At 33.5% G+C, this 18,170-nt stretch overlaps 1 protein-coding gene across 1 annotated transcript in view; it reads left to right on the top strand.

The window, feature by feature from the left end:
• The first annotated feature begins 706 nt into the window (after window positions 1-706).
• The window catches only part of Anxa10 (annexin A10), an 81,038-nt gene continuing 63,574 nt past the window's right edge, over window positions 707-18,170 (top strand). The window contains exon 1 of the mRNA XM_046447793.2: window positions 707-1,031. Within this exon, the coding sequence (XP_046303749.1) occupies window positions 1,014-1,031 (18 nt within the window). The 5' untranslated portion in view covers window positions 707-1,013. The remainder of the gene's footprint in view (window positions 1,032-18,170) is intronic.

Raw genomic sequence — 18,170 nt, 5'->3', positions numbered from 1 at the left:
TATATTATGAATTGAATGCTGGAGAATGTAGATATTGTGTTGTTCTTTGTATAATATATTACATTAAGACATCATGCATAATGATTTTTGTTCATATTTTAATACCAGATTTATTTTGAGCAAAGAGTTCTAGAATTATAGTTGTTGATTAGTTGATATTCATTTCATAATATTCTCTTCTTGCAACCAAGAATTATTTATCTCTAATTCTTCAAAATCTTTTAAATTTTTTACAGAATAAGTGAATTCTGTATTGCTCATTAATTGGCAAGTAGAGGGAAAATAATATAATACAAATAAATTAATTATTTTTAGAATGACATATGAAACTTATGAGGATAGACAGTTCTTGATACTATATTGGACTTTGACAATTTTTTTACACTTGTTTCCATAAGATATAATAAAATATTAAAACAATATCCTTGAAAATGAAGTGTGAAAAATAATGGTATGTTTCTCCAAATATTTTTATTGCTGGGCAATCACATCTATCCTAATATATATGGGGGAGGTGGGTGGGCATGGGACAGATTCCCACAGAATCTAGAAATTTGAAATATGAAACTTGAGTTGAAGTACCTGAAAGAGCTAGGATATTAACAATCATTTAACAGAAAATAAATCATTAACTTTGGAGCTAATTGACTTACCTTTCTATGAGTCATTAGCTTTGCAAAAGTTTATACTTCTTCCATTGTTCAGCTAATTTATTCCTCTTAAATCAACATCCAACCAAGGGTCAGGCTAATGGTTCTATTTATTTTGTGCAATAATTCTGCCTATTTACCTATGATTGATAACTAAGTATAAATTCTGGATCTTGAGTCCTGCTGTGTCCATTATTGGCCCTACTCTCCTGTCTGAGAGACTGAAGTGAACGACTGGACATCTTTCACTTTGATTCAACAGTGAACCTCAATTCTTTCTGGCTTCACAGTATAACTGCTCTATGTAATTGATCACTTACTAGAATCCTGTGATCTACGCTGAAGTTATTCATTATCATCAAAATGTTTTGTGGGAACTATGTAAGTATAATTGTTATTTCTGCAAACATTTCTAGTCTTTTATAATTTAACCCTTATTTTTTTAAAATTTTATGTGTTACTTGACATTTCCAATAGGAAATATTGATGTTTTAGTTTGTTTTCACTAAAGCTTTAATTAGTAGATGCTTAATATCACTATTAAAAGAAGGTAATATCATTAAATCTTAAATGCATTATCCCATAGAGGCAATCGAGTTGCTTCTACTTTCATAATTAACCTGACTCAGAATTATGACTGAAGTTATAAGATTTTGTTTCCATAAATAGCTCTGTCTCTAAAAAATTTAAATAATTATTTATTTATTTTTATTCTTAAAATAAACTGTTTTTATTTTACAGCCATTATCTGTTCAGATTATCTAGATTATTTTAATTAATTTTATTTTTTTCTTGTCTGAATCATTCTAATCTAACAACTCTTATATTTTACTAAATTTTGAAGAGCTAACATAGAGTTATATAGATTATTTGAAAAGATATATATGTTATATGGCCTTGGAAATTATATATGTGAGTGGGTTGATGATTTTTTAAAAAAATCTATATTATAAAAAAGATCTTTCCAGGAAGATTTTATATAAAAAAAACACAGCATTATTTATTTCATTAAACTTTGGCACAAAAACCGTTCTTGTTTACTCATTCCCAAAGTATTATTTTCTAGAAAATTTTAATTATGTACCTTATTTTTCAAACAAAGATTGAATGAAGGATTCAAATATGACTACTTTCCATCACTGTTGGTTTAACAACCTTACTTTCAACTTGAGAGCCAAGATCTCATTTTTCAGTTGAAAGTTATGAATATTCTTTTACTAATTGTATGGCAACTTTATTTCACTACAGAAAAATAAAAGGTATCAAGTAATTTAGACCAGCATGGTAAATGATTCAATTTGTACAACCTATAGTTTTCTCTCTTTCTATTTATTTGAGCACAATACTTTGGAAATAATCATATGTTATACACTATATACTCTTAATATTTATGTCAATTTATCATTTAAAATATGTAAATTATATTTCAAAGTTTTAAGCTCCCATGTTAGCAAAATTTTTGAGAAATGTAATGATTTGCTATACTTCTAGAACAAAGAAATATGAAAGTTGAAAAGTTAGATTTAAGCACATCTCAAAATTCATTTTAAGTATTTTATGTTAAACATATTAGAGATAAATATTATGATTAGAGATAAATATTATTCTTTATGTATAATCTCAGCAAGTGTGGATTGTAAAATTGTTTTACATCATCAATGTTGAATTTTAAAGCAATTCTTTCTCTTCCTCTCTCTCTTCCTCTCCCTCTCTCTCTTCCTCTCTCTCTTTCTTTCCACACACACAAATACATTTTACATATATATATATATATATATATATATATATATATATCATATATTATATAATATATGATATATATATGTATGTACATATCTTTAGACTATATTCCCCTAATTCTGCTAAATAAATTGTTTGCTGATTTGTCCTGTTTTGCTGCCAATTGATGCCTCCCTTTTTATACAGTATCATTTTATTTATTATAGATTCCTTTTGACATCTATGTTAACTTTACTCCTATTCCCTTTTTGATCCTTTTGTACCTTTTCATATTGCTACTGTATTCATTGACTGGCAGAAACATGTTAATCATACCAATATTAAAAGTAGTATATCATACATCTATAAGCTTCATACATAGATAACATAATGTGTTAGAGAAATTATATATTATTATTTGATATCTATGAAAGAAAGTTTCTGTATTACAATAGGAGCTTTGTATAACTTTTCTAATTTTGTACTCAGCAAATTCTTTTATAAGAATATAATTTACTGTATAAAATTTGGAAATTCTTCTTGGAGGTATTAGATTTCTACTCGAGGATTTGACATATTATTTTTAATCCTCACAACTTTCAAGGAAAGTAGCACTGTCCTCATTTTCCAGATGAAAATATTAAGGCTCAAAGACATGACTATTCTTCTTGGGGATAAAAGGCCATAAAGTAGCAGATATGAGATATAGACTACCTCCAAAATCTTCCATTTTGACAGAGGGAGAGAAAGAGATAGAGAAATGCCTAAATATCATTATCCTATATAATTTCTATCTTTATGTTCAGACTGCAAAACCATCCATTTTTATAGAGAAAGAGAGAAAGGAGGAGAGAGGGAGTGAGAGAGAGATGCCTAATCTTCCTGCATAAGATCAGTCTTCATGTTAAGAGACAAAGAGTAGATTCTTTGTGAAACCAATTTAGAGATGTAAGATTAGATGCTGTTACCCACGTTTGCACTAGAATGACTCAAGAACACCAACATCAGGCAACAGCAACTTAGGCCAGGTCTACTTCAGGCCAGGAAAAATTCGGCATATTAACCCAACTAGAATCGAATAGCACTGTTTTTAGCAATGAACTTTGTGGAGTGAAAGAAAAGCACTCACTATCTGAAACAAATTCAGGGCATATTATCCAGGAGTGATTATAGGCTGGGAAGATATCACACGGGAACAGAGGCTGTTGATAAGGCAAGATTATTTTCAAAGCTGACTTTTCATATAGAAAGGTGTTCCTGGGAGAAAAACTTGCACTGAAGAAATCCAACTTTGATTGTTTATCTGCAATATGACTTACTGAACAAATATTATTAAAAGGTTATTCATACTTTAGATTGCTTTTCACTATCACAAGACCATATTGTCTGAACTTTACACACTTTGATTCAACAAAAGTTAGGAGTCATGCTGGTTATGGCTTCAACCTTTACTGAAGCTTCTGTGGAACTAATAAGTATTGGACTTCCTTTAAGTTAAAGGGAATAACTTTTACCTTGAAGTGAAATATGAAAAAAGAAAATGAAAAAAGAAAAAGTTATCATTAATAAAAAAAGAAAAAGTTACAACCACCTTAGGTAGATTTTAATACAGGGGCTGGGCACACATGTGTACAGAACAGTGGGTTCAATAGTTAAAGCCCACCTTGTTGCCTAGATTACAGGATCATGTGAATGAGGACAATTTGCTTATCTTCCTGCATCTCAATTTTCCTACTTCTTAAGAGGGTGTGATAGTGCCTATCTAATAAGGGTCTCTTGAGAATTAATTGGCACATAAATTACTAAGAATATCTGTAACTTAGAAAGCACTTCCAGAAGGTAATCAGCTAGTACATGAGCTAATATTCATGGTTTCATGAAGTACCAGTGCCAGAGCTTGAATCCAACTCTCTAACTCCAAAACCCAGAATCTGGATACACTGCATTTAGTGAGGTGGTGCATATCTTCATTAATCAATATCTCAATATAAATGTATATGTATGTATGACTATTCCAAATTTGGGGGGGGGGCGGTACTGGGTATTGAACTCAGGGGCACTTGACCAATGAACCACATCTGCAGCCCTATTTTGTATTTTATTTAGAGACAGGATCTCACTGAGTTGCTTAGTGCCTCACTTTTATTGAGGCTGGCTTTGAATTCACCATCCTCCTGCCTCAACATCCTGAGCCAGTGGGATTACAGGCCTGTACCACCACACCCTGCTGACTATTTCAAATTATATGAATAAATTTTAGTAACATCAAAAGTACCATGAATGTAAGTATATATTCTGTTCAAGTCAGTATAATCTTTATTTGTAAATAGAGCCTAAATCACTGAAGAGGGCATTTTTAAGAAAGCCTTTGGTCCAAGTTTGCAAGCTCTTAGAATATTTACCATAATAACAATAACAATGATAACAATTAAATTTGCATTTCCCCAAGTACTTTCAGTATACATATCAAAGGTCTTACAGAAGATGGGACACCTCTCTAGATGTACTGGTTTTTCTGCAATGCTAGAGAGCTTTCTGATGATTATTCAACTGTCTGGAATATTATTTTGAAACTTTAGCTCTACTATTAATATTAAATCATTGTGCTCATTTAAAATATTACTTTAAACCTAGAACCCTCTTTAAATTTGAACATTAGGAGTTTTAAAACCCCCAAAGAACAAAGAAAAGTTGGTAAATGATATTTTTAGTGTATTTATCCTAATGAATCAACCTACAAAACAGTACAGGAAGGAAGTCATCAGATTATCACAAATCACAACCTTTGAAAAACTATTTCTTTCATTAAATCACAAGATAAAAGTCTTAGAAATCATATTTGAGCAATATGAGTCATAGTTATTTTAATGAGTCATGAATTTCTGTAATTAGGTGGAGTGGAAATGGCAGAAAGAAGTCGTTTCCACAGTATTACTAATGATGTTTTCATTGTAGTTCAGCCTCCAAAGCCAACACCCAACCCTCTATCTGCTGTGGAATTCTTCTCTCAGCAGAAATTCTTTATCATCAGCAATAGCTCAGCCTTACTCAACAAAAAGAAAGGGGTCACAGGAATTTTTTTAAAACTAGAGTTCACATTGTCCATCTCTTGGCCTAGCCTCTTTTTCCTTACCTTTAATGATTAATAAAGGGTCCCTTATACCTTGTGAACTTGCTATTCTCCTGTAAGGAGAAAGAAGAATTGCTTCTTAGGGCTTGTTTTCTTTTTCAGCCTCACCCATATCACAACACATAATTATGAATATTTTCTTTCTCAATTATGCTTTAGTTGATGTCCTTCAGACATTCTTGTTACTATGCTAAAAGAAATCAGAAAAAAAATAATCAACAGACCATGACAAAATTAAATCATGTATAAAGCATAAAATTAATTTGTGTACAAGATTTTGTGTTTTACATATTCCTAGTCTGGATAAAGTAGGAGCCAACTTCACTTACAGGCTGCTTTGCATTGGTTTTCATCTCTATTTTATGGCAATTTACAGTAAAGCAACTGGATACCTTAATGTATTTATCATTTTCTCTCTTAATTGGAACATTTGTGCTATTGTAATTTTAAATAAGCCAGAATTGAAAGTACAGTAGCAATATTGCACATTAGGGAAAAAAAGAAATCACTTTAACCCCAGTAAACACATCACTCTAAGTACTATGTATTAATAATGGTTTGAAAGGAAATGTAAATCATATTGTATTTTATAGCCGGATCCTTCTTTTGTAATTGCTGTCACTTAATAATTATTGTCCCACTCTTTGAAGCTGTTGAATGTGTGTGCACATTCCTCTAGGCATTCATTTAGCTGCCAGTCTCAAAATGTCCTTGTTTTAAAGGGTAAGAGAACAGACAAGGTGCTGAGAGATAGCACACTGGTGCCTGGGGGCACACACACCTTCTGTGTACCTTACATCACCTACTGTGCTGACTGCTGGATGCCTGATCAAGCATGGCACTCGAATATAGAAAAGTAAATACACTCAGTGACTACAGTAGTCCCTGCGCAGCAAAAGAAGGTTAGATTCAGGAACATTCAGTGAGAGGGGAATTTCCATTTTGAAATGTGTGTGTGTGTGTGTGTGTGTTAAGAAAGGTCACGAATGACTCTCTCAAAACTTAATAGTCAGTAGAAATTATGGGGTATCCCACACCCCTGGAGTTCTGATTGTCATTTATCCCAGAAATTATGAATACCAGCATAGCTGTGTCTTCTTCCTTTAAGACGTTAATGACTTCTAAATTCACCATGTAGCAGTCTTGGCCTTTTTCTTACATCTGATACTGATGGGGTAATCTGAAGCCTTCAGAGATGGAAATGGTTTCTAGAAACCATAATGTCAGCCATTCAGTGATGCTCCTCAGAACCACAGGTTGACATGTCATTGGCACTGGCCTGCCAATAATTACAAAGCAGGCGTGTTCCCTCTCAGCTCTTAGGCTTCATTCCTCTCTCTCAAAAAAATGCAGGGGTGCAGGTATAAGACCTATTTTGATTTCCTTTGTTTGCTTTCACAATTCTTTTTATATATTAAGAAAATATTCAAAGGAAAACTCACATGACCTAAAATTTGATGGGAACTAATTGTTAGGCTAAATGTAGTCAACTCTGTAGTATCATTGAACGGTGTTTGGGACTTAAAAGCATCTGGTTAATTTTGACTGCATTTAGTCATATTTTTAAATTGACATGTTTTTCTCTCTAGTTTCAAAAGACATGTAGACAGGATAAATTTTTTTTTAAATGGTATTATTCTTCTGTCATGCCATTTCAATATGTAAGAAGTGTCTTGCTCCAGAGTGGGATGTAGAATAGATTCACTTCAGAATTGCTTTCAATCTGATCAGTGGGGCAGGACGTTTCTTACAATTATATGATTATTGTCCTTTATCTATTCATAAGCTCTTCCCTCTATAAGTGCCCCACATAGGTCTCCTCAGCTTTAGCTCTAAGCACTCCACTCTTCCCCCTGCTATAGTTTGCTCTTTGGATAGGACTTACAAGCACTTGGGCCCCTTTACTTCCTGCTACACCCCATTACCATTCTCAGGTTTGAGCTTCCAGCTGCCAAAGGTGGGGAATCCTATCACATTACTATTTGAACCAAAATTCAAACCAATGTAATAATTTCTCATTTAATGGTTTCTCATCTTTGAATTTGTGAGAATAGAATCATACTTAAAAACTATTTTTTAACATCCTATTTGTAGGAATTTTAAGACGGACAGACAAGTTGTAAAAATAATTTGGAATTCCCAATGACCCTTCCCCCAGCTTTCCCTAATGTTTACATTTTACATGAGCATACTGAAGTCACCAAAACTAGGACATGAACATGAGCATTGTGCTTTTAATTAAACCACAGATTTGATTTAGAATTGACCAGGTTTCCTGCTAGTATTCCCTTGTTTGCCTGTTCCAGGAACTAAGAGTTCACATTTAGTGGCCATGTCTCTTAATCTCCTCTCATCTGTGACCGTTCCTCAGTCTTCACTTGATTTTATGATCTTGAGACTTTTAAAAGAGTATTCATCAGTTATATGCAGAATGTCCTTTAATTTGGGATTGTCTGAAATTTCTCTTCATTCAGTGGAGGTTGTACATATTTGGGAGAAACAGAATAGATACAGTATACCAAGGGCATAGTGACAGAGGATGCCTGATAGTCACCTGTGGCTCCCAGCAGTGACAACTTAGGTAACATGGTGTCCTGTGGGTCTTCCACTGTGAAGAGTCCACAGTCTCCTCCCACTTTGACTTTTTGTAATTAACAAATATTTGGGGTTAGGTGCTTTCAGTATATCCCATTACTCTCTTCTTCTAAAAGCTCTTTCTCAAGTGATTTTTGCCTCTTTAGAGGATTTTATTTGCAGAATTATTCTTGTAGTAGTACAGTGGTGTGTGTGTGTGTGTGTGTGAGAGAGAGAGAGAGTAGCTTTTTTTCTTAATTGCTCTTATAAGATGTCCCAACTTCACCTTGTATTTCTTCCTACAGTGGCCCTGGAATTACTCACTTTTCCATTACTGGTTATATGATCTGTTTGTGGACAATGCAAAGAACTTTATAAGCAAAGCCGTTTATCTACATATATCTATGTTTATATGTATCTTATCTACTTTTCATCTATCTTCATTCTCATACTTCTAATGTAATCCACATCATAATCCCAGTCTTCCTGATTATTTGTAAGTTATTTTTCACATAGCAAAAACCATGACTATCCATGTGAGTCCATTTTTTCTCACTGACTCAAAAAATTCAAGAAGGAAAGGTTTATATTGTCTCACTTTTTTGGAAGTTTCAATCTATGGTTGCTGGCTTTATTTTTCTAAGCCTAAGATGAGGCAGACCATCAAAACAAGCTTGCCTTTAGCAAAGTACAGCTGTTCAGCTCATGGCAGTGAGGAAGTGTGTGTGTTTATACAGGACAGAGAGAGAGAGAGAGAGAGAGAGAGAGAGAGAGAAGGAACCAGGGACAAGAAGATATAGTCCCCAAGAACATGCCCCCAGTGACCTACCTCCTCCAACCATGTCTACAGTCACCACCCAATAGTCCATTCAGATTATTAATTCATCAAATGGATGAATCCACTGATGAGGTTGGAGCCCTCATGATCCAATCACTTCCTGAAAGTCCCACCTCTGGATTTTACTGCAGTGCCTTTGACACATGAGCTTTGAGGTGATGTTCCAGATCCAAACCATAAAACTATCAATATCTGAAACACATTTGTTCATTTATTGAACCATATCGTTCAAAATTTGCTAGCCATTACCCTGTGAAAAGAATTTTAACAAGGAGAATATGCCAGTTGTGTTTTTCCCCCGAATGGATATCAGGCTACAGATAAATATTCACATTCTTGAGTGAGAACACTTCCTGACTCGTTGTGTGGAACTGAATCACACTGACACCAAAACCAAATCAATGTTATAAGAAAGGAAAGTTGAAGAATAGGAATCCTGATGAATATAGATACAAATACACACCCAACCCAAAATGAAACTCCAATACAATAATATAAGACAAGAGCATTGTGGAACAAACAAGTGATTTTTATTCCAATGATACAAGGTTGGCTCAACACTCAAAAAATCAATCACTATATTTCACCATAGGAACATATTGAAAAATAAAAGTCATATGGTTAACAAAATATGATACATAAAAAGCATTTCACAAGTATACCACCTTTTGTGTTAAAAACTCTCAGCAAACTTGGAAGAGAAGTCAACTTCTTTAATCTGATAAGATATTTACAAAACCCTATGCCTAACAGAATAGCTAAATATGGAAGACTGAATGCTTTACCTAGCCTTCCCCATCCACCCAGCCTGCCCTACACCAAGCAAGAATGTCCTCTCTCATCACTTCCTCACAATCTTTATTTTTTAAAATAGGAAAACAATTGTTAGCAAAGTGAATAAAAGAAGACTAAGAGATAAAATATATCAAAAAGCATTGGATTTAAAATCAGAACATTCTTATTCCAGGCTTCCAATTAAGCCAGTGGCTGTGTATAAATATTGAGTCATCATTCTTCATATGTAATATAAAAATAGAAACACGTGCCATGCATTTTACAGTCTACCAATAACATCAAATTAGAGAAAGAATATAAAGATGCTGTTTAAATTGCATAGTAATTTAACAAATAATAAGTGTAGTGTTTGCTTCCCCTCTGGAACATCAGGTTTTGCAAAATACATTTACACACTATTCAGGGCACAGATATGTTCATTAGATTTAAATGATTTTTTTCAATTATTTTAAATTAACAAATGATTAATGAAAATAAAGAATGTTATGACATCTTATTAAGAATTAGACTATTCATAAGGAATTTTAAGTAGCAAGCACCATGATAATTATCTTCTAATATAAGAAAATAATATAATAGATTTTGGAAAATATCCTATAGAATAAAAGAGCAGGGAGATTACAAAATATTATGTCAAGGTGATTCCATTTGGAAATAAATATCTTACGACTATGTGTAAGGATATGAAAGGCACAAGAAGAGCACTTGGAAGCTTATTTCTTCTTAAGACAGTGATTAAAATATTTAACAATAATCTGAAAACAAAATTATAAATGGTTTTCCAACTTTTTGTTCAAGAGTTCCTTATTTGCCAAATTGTTTGTATTAAACATATATGAGATAATTATCCAATGGTAAAAATGTCTCTATTATATTTCTTCGGATGGGGAGTCAGTTCAGTGGTTAAGAGCATGGGCTTTGGAATCATTTAGACATGGGTTTGAACCTGAGGTCCATTACTTACTGACCACATGCCTAGCAACAGAAACTAAACTCTCTACATCTCAGCTTCTTCTGTATAATCTAGGTGGGTCATAAATGTTAGCTAGTAGCAACTCCATTTGTTTGTATGTTTTATTTTCTAATACCTGGGTATTAGAATGTGTTAGTCTATTTCGTACTGCTGTAAGAAAATATCCTAGACTAGGTAATTTTATACAGAACAGGAATTGATTTTCTCATAGTTCTAGGGGCTGAGAAGTCTAAATCAAGGCACCAGCCATTTCCTTGTCTGGTGAAGGTCTGATCTCTGCTTCCTAGATGGCACCTTCAAGAGTATGTTCTCCACAGTGGAGGAAAACTGTGTCCTCACACACAGAAGGTGGAGGGCCAAAAGGGACAAACTGTCCCCTCCAAGACCTTCTATTAGGGCATCTAATTCTATTCATGCGGTCAGTCACCTCCCACCCAGCTTCGATGCCATCACTTGGTGATTAGGTTTTGACACAAATTTTGGAGAGGACATCACATTCAAACCATAGTATATGGCAATGTAAATTATTTAGCATAATTCCTGACACATATTGATATCTCACTGAATGTTGACTACTATATTTTCTTATTTTACTTCTATACACTGTGTTCTCTTTTTTCTTATTTATAATGTGATTGAATCAAGAACTTTTTACCACTGAGCTATGTCCCCAGCCCTTTTATTTATTTATTTTTTTTAGACAAGGTCTTGCTAAATTCCTAAAGCTGGTCTCGAATTTGATATCCTCCTGCCTTAGCCTCCCAATTGCTGGGATTACAGACATGTGCCACTGCCCCCTTTCACTTGCTTGGAATTATTCTGGAGTATTATCTATTAGAAATGATTTACAAATGATATTTTCCTTTTACTTTTCTTCCAAATTATAGTTTTGCTGGTTTAAAACTTTTGAGTTCTAGATCTTTTCCTCTTGATTCTGAAAAGGATCAAATGCCTTCTCCCATTTGATTCTTTGAAAGGGAATTCTAATGCCAAAGTATTTCTTTTATAAATAACCTGAATATATATAAATGTAAGGTCATAAATATTAATCTTAGTTTTTTATTCTATAATAGTAGGTGATTTATTTTCATTTAAAGATGTGATTTTTTTCATTGCCTGTAAGTTTTTCTGTATTTTTTATTACTGATCTTCTTTCATTGCCTTGTTATTCCAGATGTATACACATCATTTGATGAAGGTGTTAAGGGGCTTAAGATTGGGCAACTTTGCAGCATAAGAGTTTAGGATTGCAAAGACAAGGAATCCAAAGTGAATGCATTCATTTCCTGTTGCTACTGTAACAAATTATCACAAATTTAGTCTGGCCTCAACTGATAAAATTTATGTGCTGGTGGTTCTGGAGATCAGAAATCTAAAGTCAACCTCTCTAGAGTGAAGTCAAGGTATCAACAAGCCTGGTCCTGCTGGAGAGTCTAGGAAAGGAATGGCTTTCTTCTCTTTTTGGAGGCCACGTTCTCTAAACCAGTCTTCTTATCGTCAGCAACATAAAATCTTGCTTTCATTGCTGTGCCCCTTTCTCCTTTGGCAGTTAAATCTCCTTCTCTCCTAGTCAATGTATTTGGAGTAATATTTGTGGCCCATCCAGATAACCCATGATAACCTCCAAATACTTAAGTTAATCGTATCTGCACAGTCCATATGGGTTTGCCATGGAAGTCAACATTCATAGGTTTTAGTTATTAGAAACTGGATATCTTGAGCCTTGGAGAACGAATAGCACTTGATGTTTTCTATTTTACTTTAATTGGGTTATGTGTAGTGGTCTTCTACAAAGATAAAGATATTTTCAATCCCATCTTCCTAGAAATTGTTTCCTAAGGTAATAAAATCATGTCAGTGAACACGCTTTTTACATGTTAATTGAAAGAGGCTATGTGGATGAAATGAAGTCTCTCTTTCTAAAATTCCTTGACATCTAACTATGAAGTTGTAAGGATTTTATGACAACTAATTTAGAAATTGCTTCAAATTTATAAATATTTCTGCATCAATTTTAAAACTATTATGACTAAACCTATCTTAATCTCACTAGCTGTGCTAGTATTAATGAGCTAGTCATCTGTTCACTAAATTTTATTTTGATTAGATAATATATAGATATATCTTTTGGGGGACTAACACAGATGTATGCTAAAGTCATACCATCCTTTGAGATTTAAATTAAGCTCATAAAAATCTCATCCCAGTGACTCTGTCTCCCTAAAGATCTTTTTCTAAGGCTACAGGAACACAGAAAATGAAGGTTAGAGTCTCTCTTGTTCACTTGAAGCTCTGTTTCCATTTGCTTATTAGTTTAGAAGGTATGCAGTCAGGCTTCTTAATGCTGGGTAACCCCACCGTGGCACAAACCCCTGATACCTTCACTCCTCCAACATGCCATCAACAAGAGGCTACTCCAACAAACCTCTACTGGGAGTTCATGACAACAGGGGGGTCTGCCTTGGTATTCTGCAAATAACTTTCAATTAAATGTCAGACATTTTGTTCTAAAATGCATTTTGGTGATCCAGTTATGGAATTTTTTTTTTAACTATCTTTCTCAATCCCTCTTCTAACACACCACACACACACACACACACACACACACACCACAGACACAACTTTCTTCTTTCTCTTGCAGCAACACAAAAATGAGGGCTTGCGCTTTTAGAATGTTGCTTTTACCTATGGGGTCCTATGCAAGTGAAAATATTTTTTTTTCTCTTGAAAAGATGAAGAAATAATTGAATAGTACATGTTATTTTATTTTACATCAATTACAACTATAATGGAAAGGGCACTAACCATGAAGTTAAATTTGGATTTGGATTTGAGAGTTGGCCTCATGTCACACTACCTGTGTGGTTTTCAACAACTTACTCAGCCTTACAAGCTCCTCATGTATGAAATAAGATTAATAGTATCAGTCTCACAAGACTGCTGAGATGATTACTGAGGAAATGCAGGTGAAAATGCTTGAAGCATAGCCTGCCTATATGAATAATGAGTTTTTAAAACTACTGGGTAAACTAAAGATGTCACTGTGGGACATGGAATTTTATACTTAATAAAAACTCTTCAAGCCCACAGTATAGCTAAGGCACTTCATTAGATGCTTTGTAAAGCAAGGAAAAACTTACTCGTGCTCTGGAAGTCTAAAATTTAGAGATAAAAACAAATGCAAAATATGGAAGTTCACACGTAATAGGGATGCAACGTGAAAATAACATTTGATTAAATCTGAAAAGATTTCATGTAAGAAATGGAGTTTGAACTCGGTTTGGAATTTGGGGTGGGATATAATCCATATAGATGGAACAGATGCACAAAGAAATCATTTTCTTCTTCAAATCTATGTCTAAAATATCACTATTAAACAGTCTATTGATAAGCATGAATAAAATCCAAAAATTGATTAGAGTTATGACGATCTTAGAGATTTTTCACAGAATCACTGGATTCTAGCTGTCTTTCCCCAAATCGGTCCATTTTTGTACAAATTATATTTTTAGCATCCCTCTGAGCCAATTATATTACATATGGGCCAGAAGTAGGTCAGTGACCATTTACTTTGACAACAGCTAGAGATGTGAAGTTTATTACAGCCGCCTTTATCATCAGGATAATAGAAAAAAATAGTATCCGAAAAATAGCTGGAACTATCAGTGCCTAATCTACTAAATCACACATATCTGAGAGTTTTTAACATTAAATTAACAAAAGGCACTATATTAAAATATATTTTGTTTGTAATGATTATGGTAATTCAATTTGTATGCAACTATCAAATGTTCTAATAATTAGGAAACATTTTCATTATTGAATTAAGGTGATATTAGAAACTTATGCCATTCTTCATATATAGTGACTAATGTCAGGGTTCAGCAGGGCAGATACTTTTTAAGAAGCAGGTATCAGTTTACACCAAATCTATCCACAATTGTTAAACACACACTCTTTGTGGAGTTCAGATTATTTAATCCATAAGACATTGAAACATGATACAATTTACAAGCAATTTTCTTCAGTTTTAGAAATTGCCTCTAGATTTGCTAATATCATACAGTATCTTTAACACACATATAAAATGGTGTTAAATAGCTCTATTACTCTACATATAATTAGTCCCAACTTTAGCCTTTGTAAATATCAATTTATGATTAACTTATAAATATTCAAATATCCCAAAGGCAACTCTGAAGTAGTTTTCCCAAAATGAGGTTTGAACATTGGAATAATAGTGTGTCCTCCAAAATAACTTCTTTCAAAAATGCACCTAATGATTAACACATAAATACATAATAAAAATAATAAAAACATAAATACATAATACATAAATACATGTTCTACTGTTCTTATTTTTAGCAGAAATAACTCACATCATTTCATCATTTCTTTAAAACCCTCTATCACCAATTACATACCAAACTTCCTGAAGTAGGGACTGAATCCCCATGTGTACCTCCGCCATTGTACAAGGATTAGTGACTGGTGTTAAGCTATGAAGACAGAAGGAAAGGCATGTGCCCTTATTCTTATTAACATGGGATACTCATCTACCAAACTCATCAGCCTTTCCACTCTTTCTGCTGAAGCGATTAGACAATCATCTGATGATGGGCCTCACAGCCAGAGATCCCAGGCTTGTATTTCCTGTACTGGGGAGGAAGCCACATTAACTCTGCAGGTTCTTAGTGGTTTATGTGGAACTCTTAGCCCCTGAAAAAAATCTTTTTAAACCAATGGAAGGGAGAAGTGACTGTAATGGGAGTACTTTGTGAGAGAGTAGAGATTCTAAGATCTTAACAGTGTTCTGTCTTTTCTAATAAGTCATACAAATGAATGGTGAATTATTGCCAGAATTTTTTTTGGAGGGGTGCGTATGGGGGATTGAACTCATGGGCGCTGGACCACTGAGCCGGACCCCCAGCCTTATTTTGTATTTTCTATTTAGAGACAGAGTCTCACTGAGTTGCTTAGCACCTCGCTTTTGCTGAGGCTGGCTTTGAACTCACAATCCTCCTGCCTCAGCCTCCCAAGCCGCTGAGATTACAGGAGTGTGCCACCAGGCCCAGCTTTGTTGTTAGAATGATTGAGAACCCAACTTGTATGTCCCTCAATGGAGGTGTTTGAAGCTTTACAGAATGTATTCTGCAGTAAAGAGGATTTCTCCTTTTGAGCCATTTCATGATGTAAAAGGAGATTTTTAGAGATTTACTTAAAAGGAAACATACATATATGTATGTGGTCATTTTTAACGGGAAAAGAAATCATTCTCCAAATAATATTAAAAAGTATAAGGAAACATTTATGGCATATTCTTTATTTAAGAATAAGGACTTTCAAGAAATAAAAATTATTATTTATGATTTTCTGTGTTTCTTTATCAGTATATTTTATACTATCAATTCTAGTAACAAAGAACATTTGTACAAAGAATAAAAATGATAGAAATTCTATCAATCAGGAATATTTTCATATTTATAATTTTTAAATTTATCTACTAGTAGCTTTATTTTTATCTAATGTTTTCCTTGATATATTTTTTCCGTGATGTGTAAAGTTACTTTCAAAGGTTTTTGTTCTCATCTTAGTTCTAAGCATTTAGTTCTTATTGAGATTTGTGAAGAGAAAATAAGGCTGAAAGTAATATGATATAGTAAAAAAGGAGCTATTAGTGTCAGTTCATAAAACTCTCTCAGGAAATGAGGTGGAACCATATAGAGAAACCCTAGTAAAAAGAGTTAAAAAAAAAGTCCACATTGCACATCGATATAATTGGAAACTGGCTAAAAATAGCAAACTGAGAAAACCTGTTAGCACACGCACTTGCCTCATAAAGTGCTTTCTATTTAGCAGATTCTTCTCATATACAGCTATATTGAAGCAATTGCCACAGAATGATGGAATTTTAGACTTTAAAAGAGAGTCAGTCCATAGTTCTTCCAAAGCATCCAGCCACCCTTCTATGGGACCATGTTTACACTGTATGGTTTACTTCATCTCCAGGTCCAGGTACCTGAATTTAATGGCTTATTCTGAGTTTTGCAGTGCAGATGAATACCTACCAGAAAGTTTAGCAAAGAATAAAAGACTTTAACATGTGTTTTTAGATGAGCTAAATTTGAACTATGTATACACTTCAAATAATCAGTTAGTTACGAACCCAGGCAGAGTACTGTGAATTGTGTTTTGAGAAATAGGAAGTGCTGTATAAATTGTCTTCCCTAATTAAGAGGTGTGTACAATTAGGTTGTGATCCCCAACAAGTTACTGCTGTGATAAGGCATTGCTACACTAAAGTTTATACCACCAAAATAAGTGGTGTAAGAAATTGCAGAGGTATTTAAAAAGTATTTCAGCTTGGCACCCAGGTAGACCGACATTGAAGTTTCCTCTTTGTCACTAAGTATCTGTGCAACCACATCTAGCTCCTTACCTTCTCTCTGCCTACTTTTTCATTTAAAAAATAGGGAAAATATAGCTTTAATATCATAGGCTGGCTCTGAGGATGCAAATACCATACTGTGAAACAGAACTTTGTGCAATGTTTGGTTCTTTGTTAAATGGTAGCTATTGTTGCAATTATTATAGCAAATATTATAGCAATTCATGAAAGAAAATTTTAATTGTGGTAATCAAAAATACTTCAGGGAGATGGGATTTGAGTGGAACGTTGAAATATATATACATGAATCTTTAGAGATATGAAATTCATAGGAGGGAAATCAAGTATGAAGCTTTGGTTTTAGAAGTATTTCTAGGTATAACAACTTGTAAAATCAAATTTATTTAAACCCGGTCTCCCAATAGTACGAAATTTCCAAATAGCACTTTTCTACCAGTTGAAGGCTAATCAAACATGAGATTTTCACCGCACAAAAAACACCACCATTCATCTGCACTTCTTGGGGAAAAAATTGTCAGCAAAACGCAATTAAGAAAATAATAACCATTCAGGAATAGAAAAGTCTAAGTAAACTGGTTGATTATAAGACTTAACTCCATCAGGGCATTTCTAGACTTACATTGCAACACTTTTGGACAACTTCCAGCATTATGGTAATGATACACACTGTAAATGTCATAACTTTTGATGGTATAATAATAATAATACTAATAACTAACAATAATGAAAGTGGGAGGAGAGGAATTACAAGACATGTATGCAGGAGAATTAAGCCCTTGTCTTTTGTATCACATTTATATTTCAACCCACCCAAAACCAGAACATCATTCGTAAAATATAATGATTCCAATTATATAATGTCTTTTCTTAACCAGACGGTGAGATTTTTAAAATAGTATTTCTAATGCTCTAATGAATTTTTCTAATTCATTATATTGTTCACTATCATTAATCTTTTTCATTGCATTTAAGTAGTATTTATCATAATTGTGCTTCCTAAAATATATGTATTTCTTGCTGGATATCTTCATCTAAGGCATACTACAGGGGAATATACCTATTAAAAATCTGTAGAGCTGTAT

The sequence above is a fragment of the Marmota monax genome, unplaced genomic scaffold (genome assembly GCF_021218885.2).
Source record: "Marmota monax isolate L192 unplaced genomic scaffold, Marmota_monax_Labrador192_F-V1.1 WCK01_AAM20220418_F8-fsc00040, whole genome shotgun sequence".
Classification (NCBI taxonomy): domain Eukaryota; kingdom Metazoa; phylum Chordata; class Mammalia; order Rodentia; family Sciuridae; genus Marmota; species Marmota monax.
Note: the sequence above shows the minus strand (reverse complement) of the source record. Positions and strands in the feature narration are given on the sequence as shown.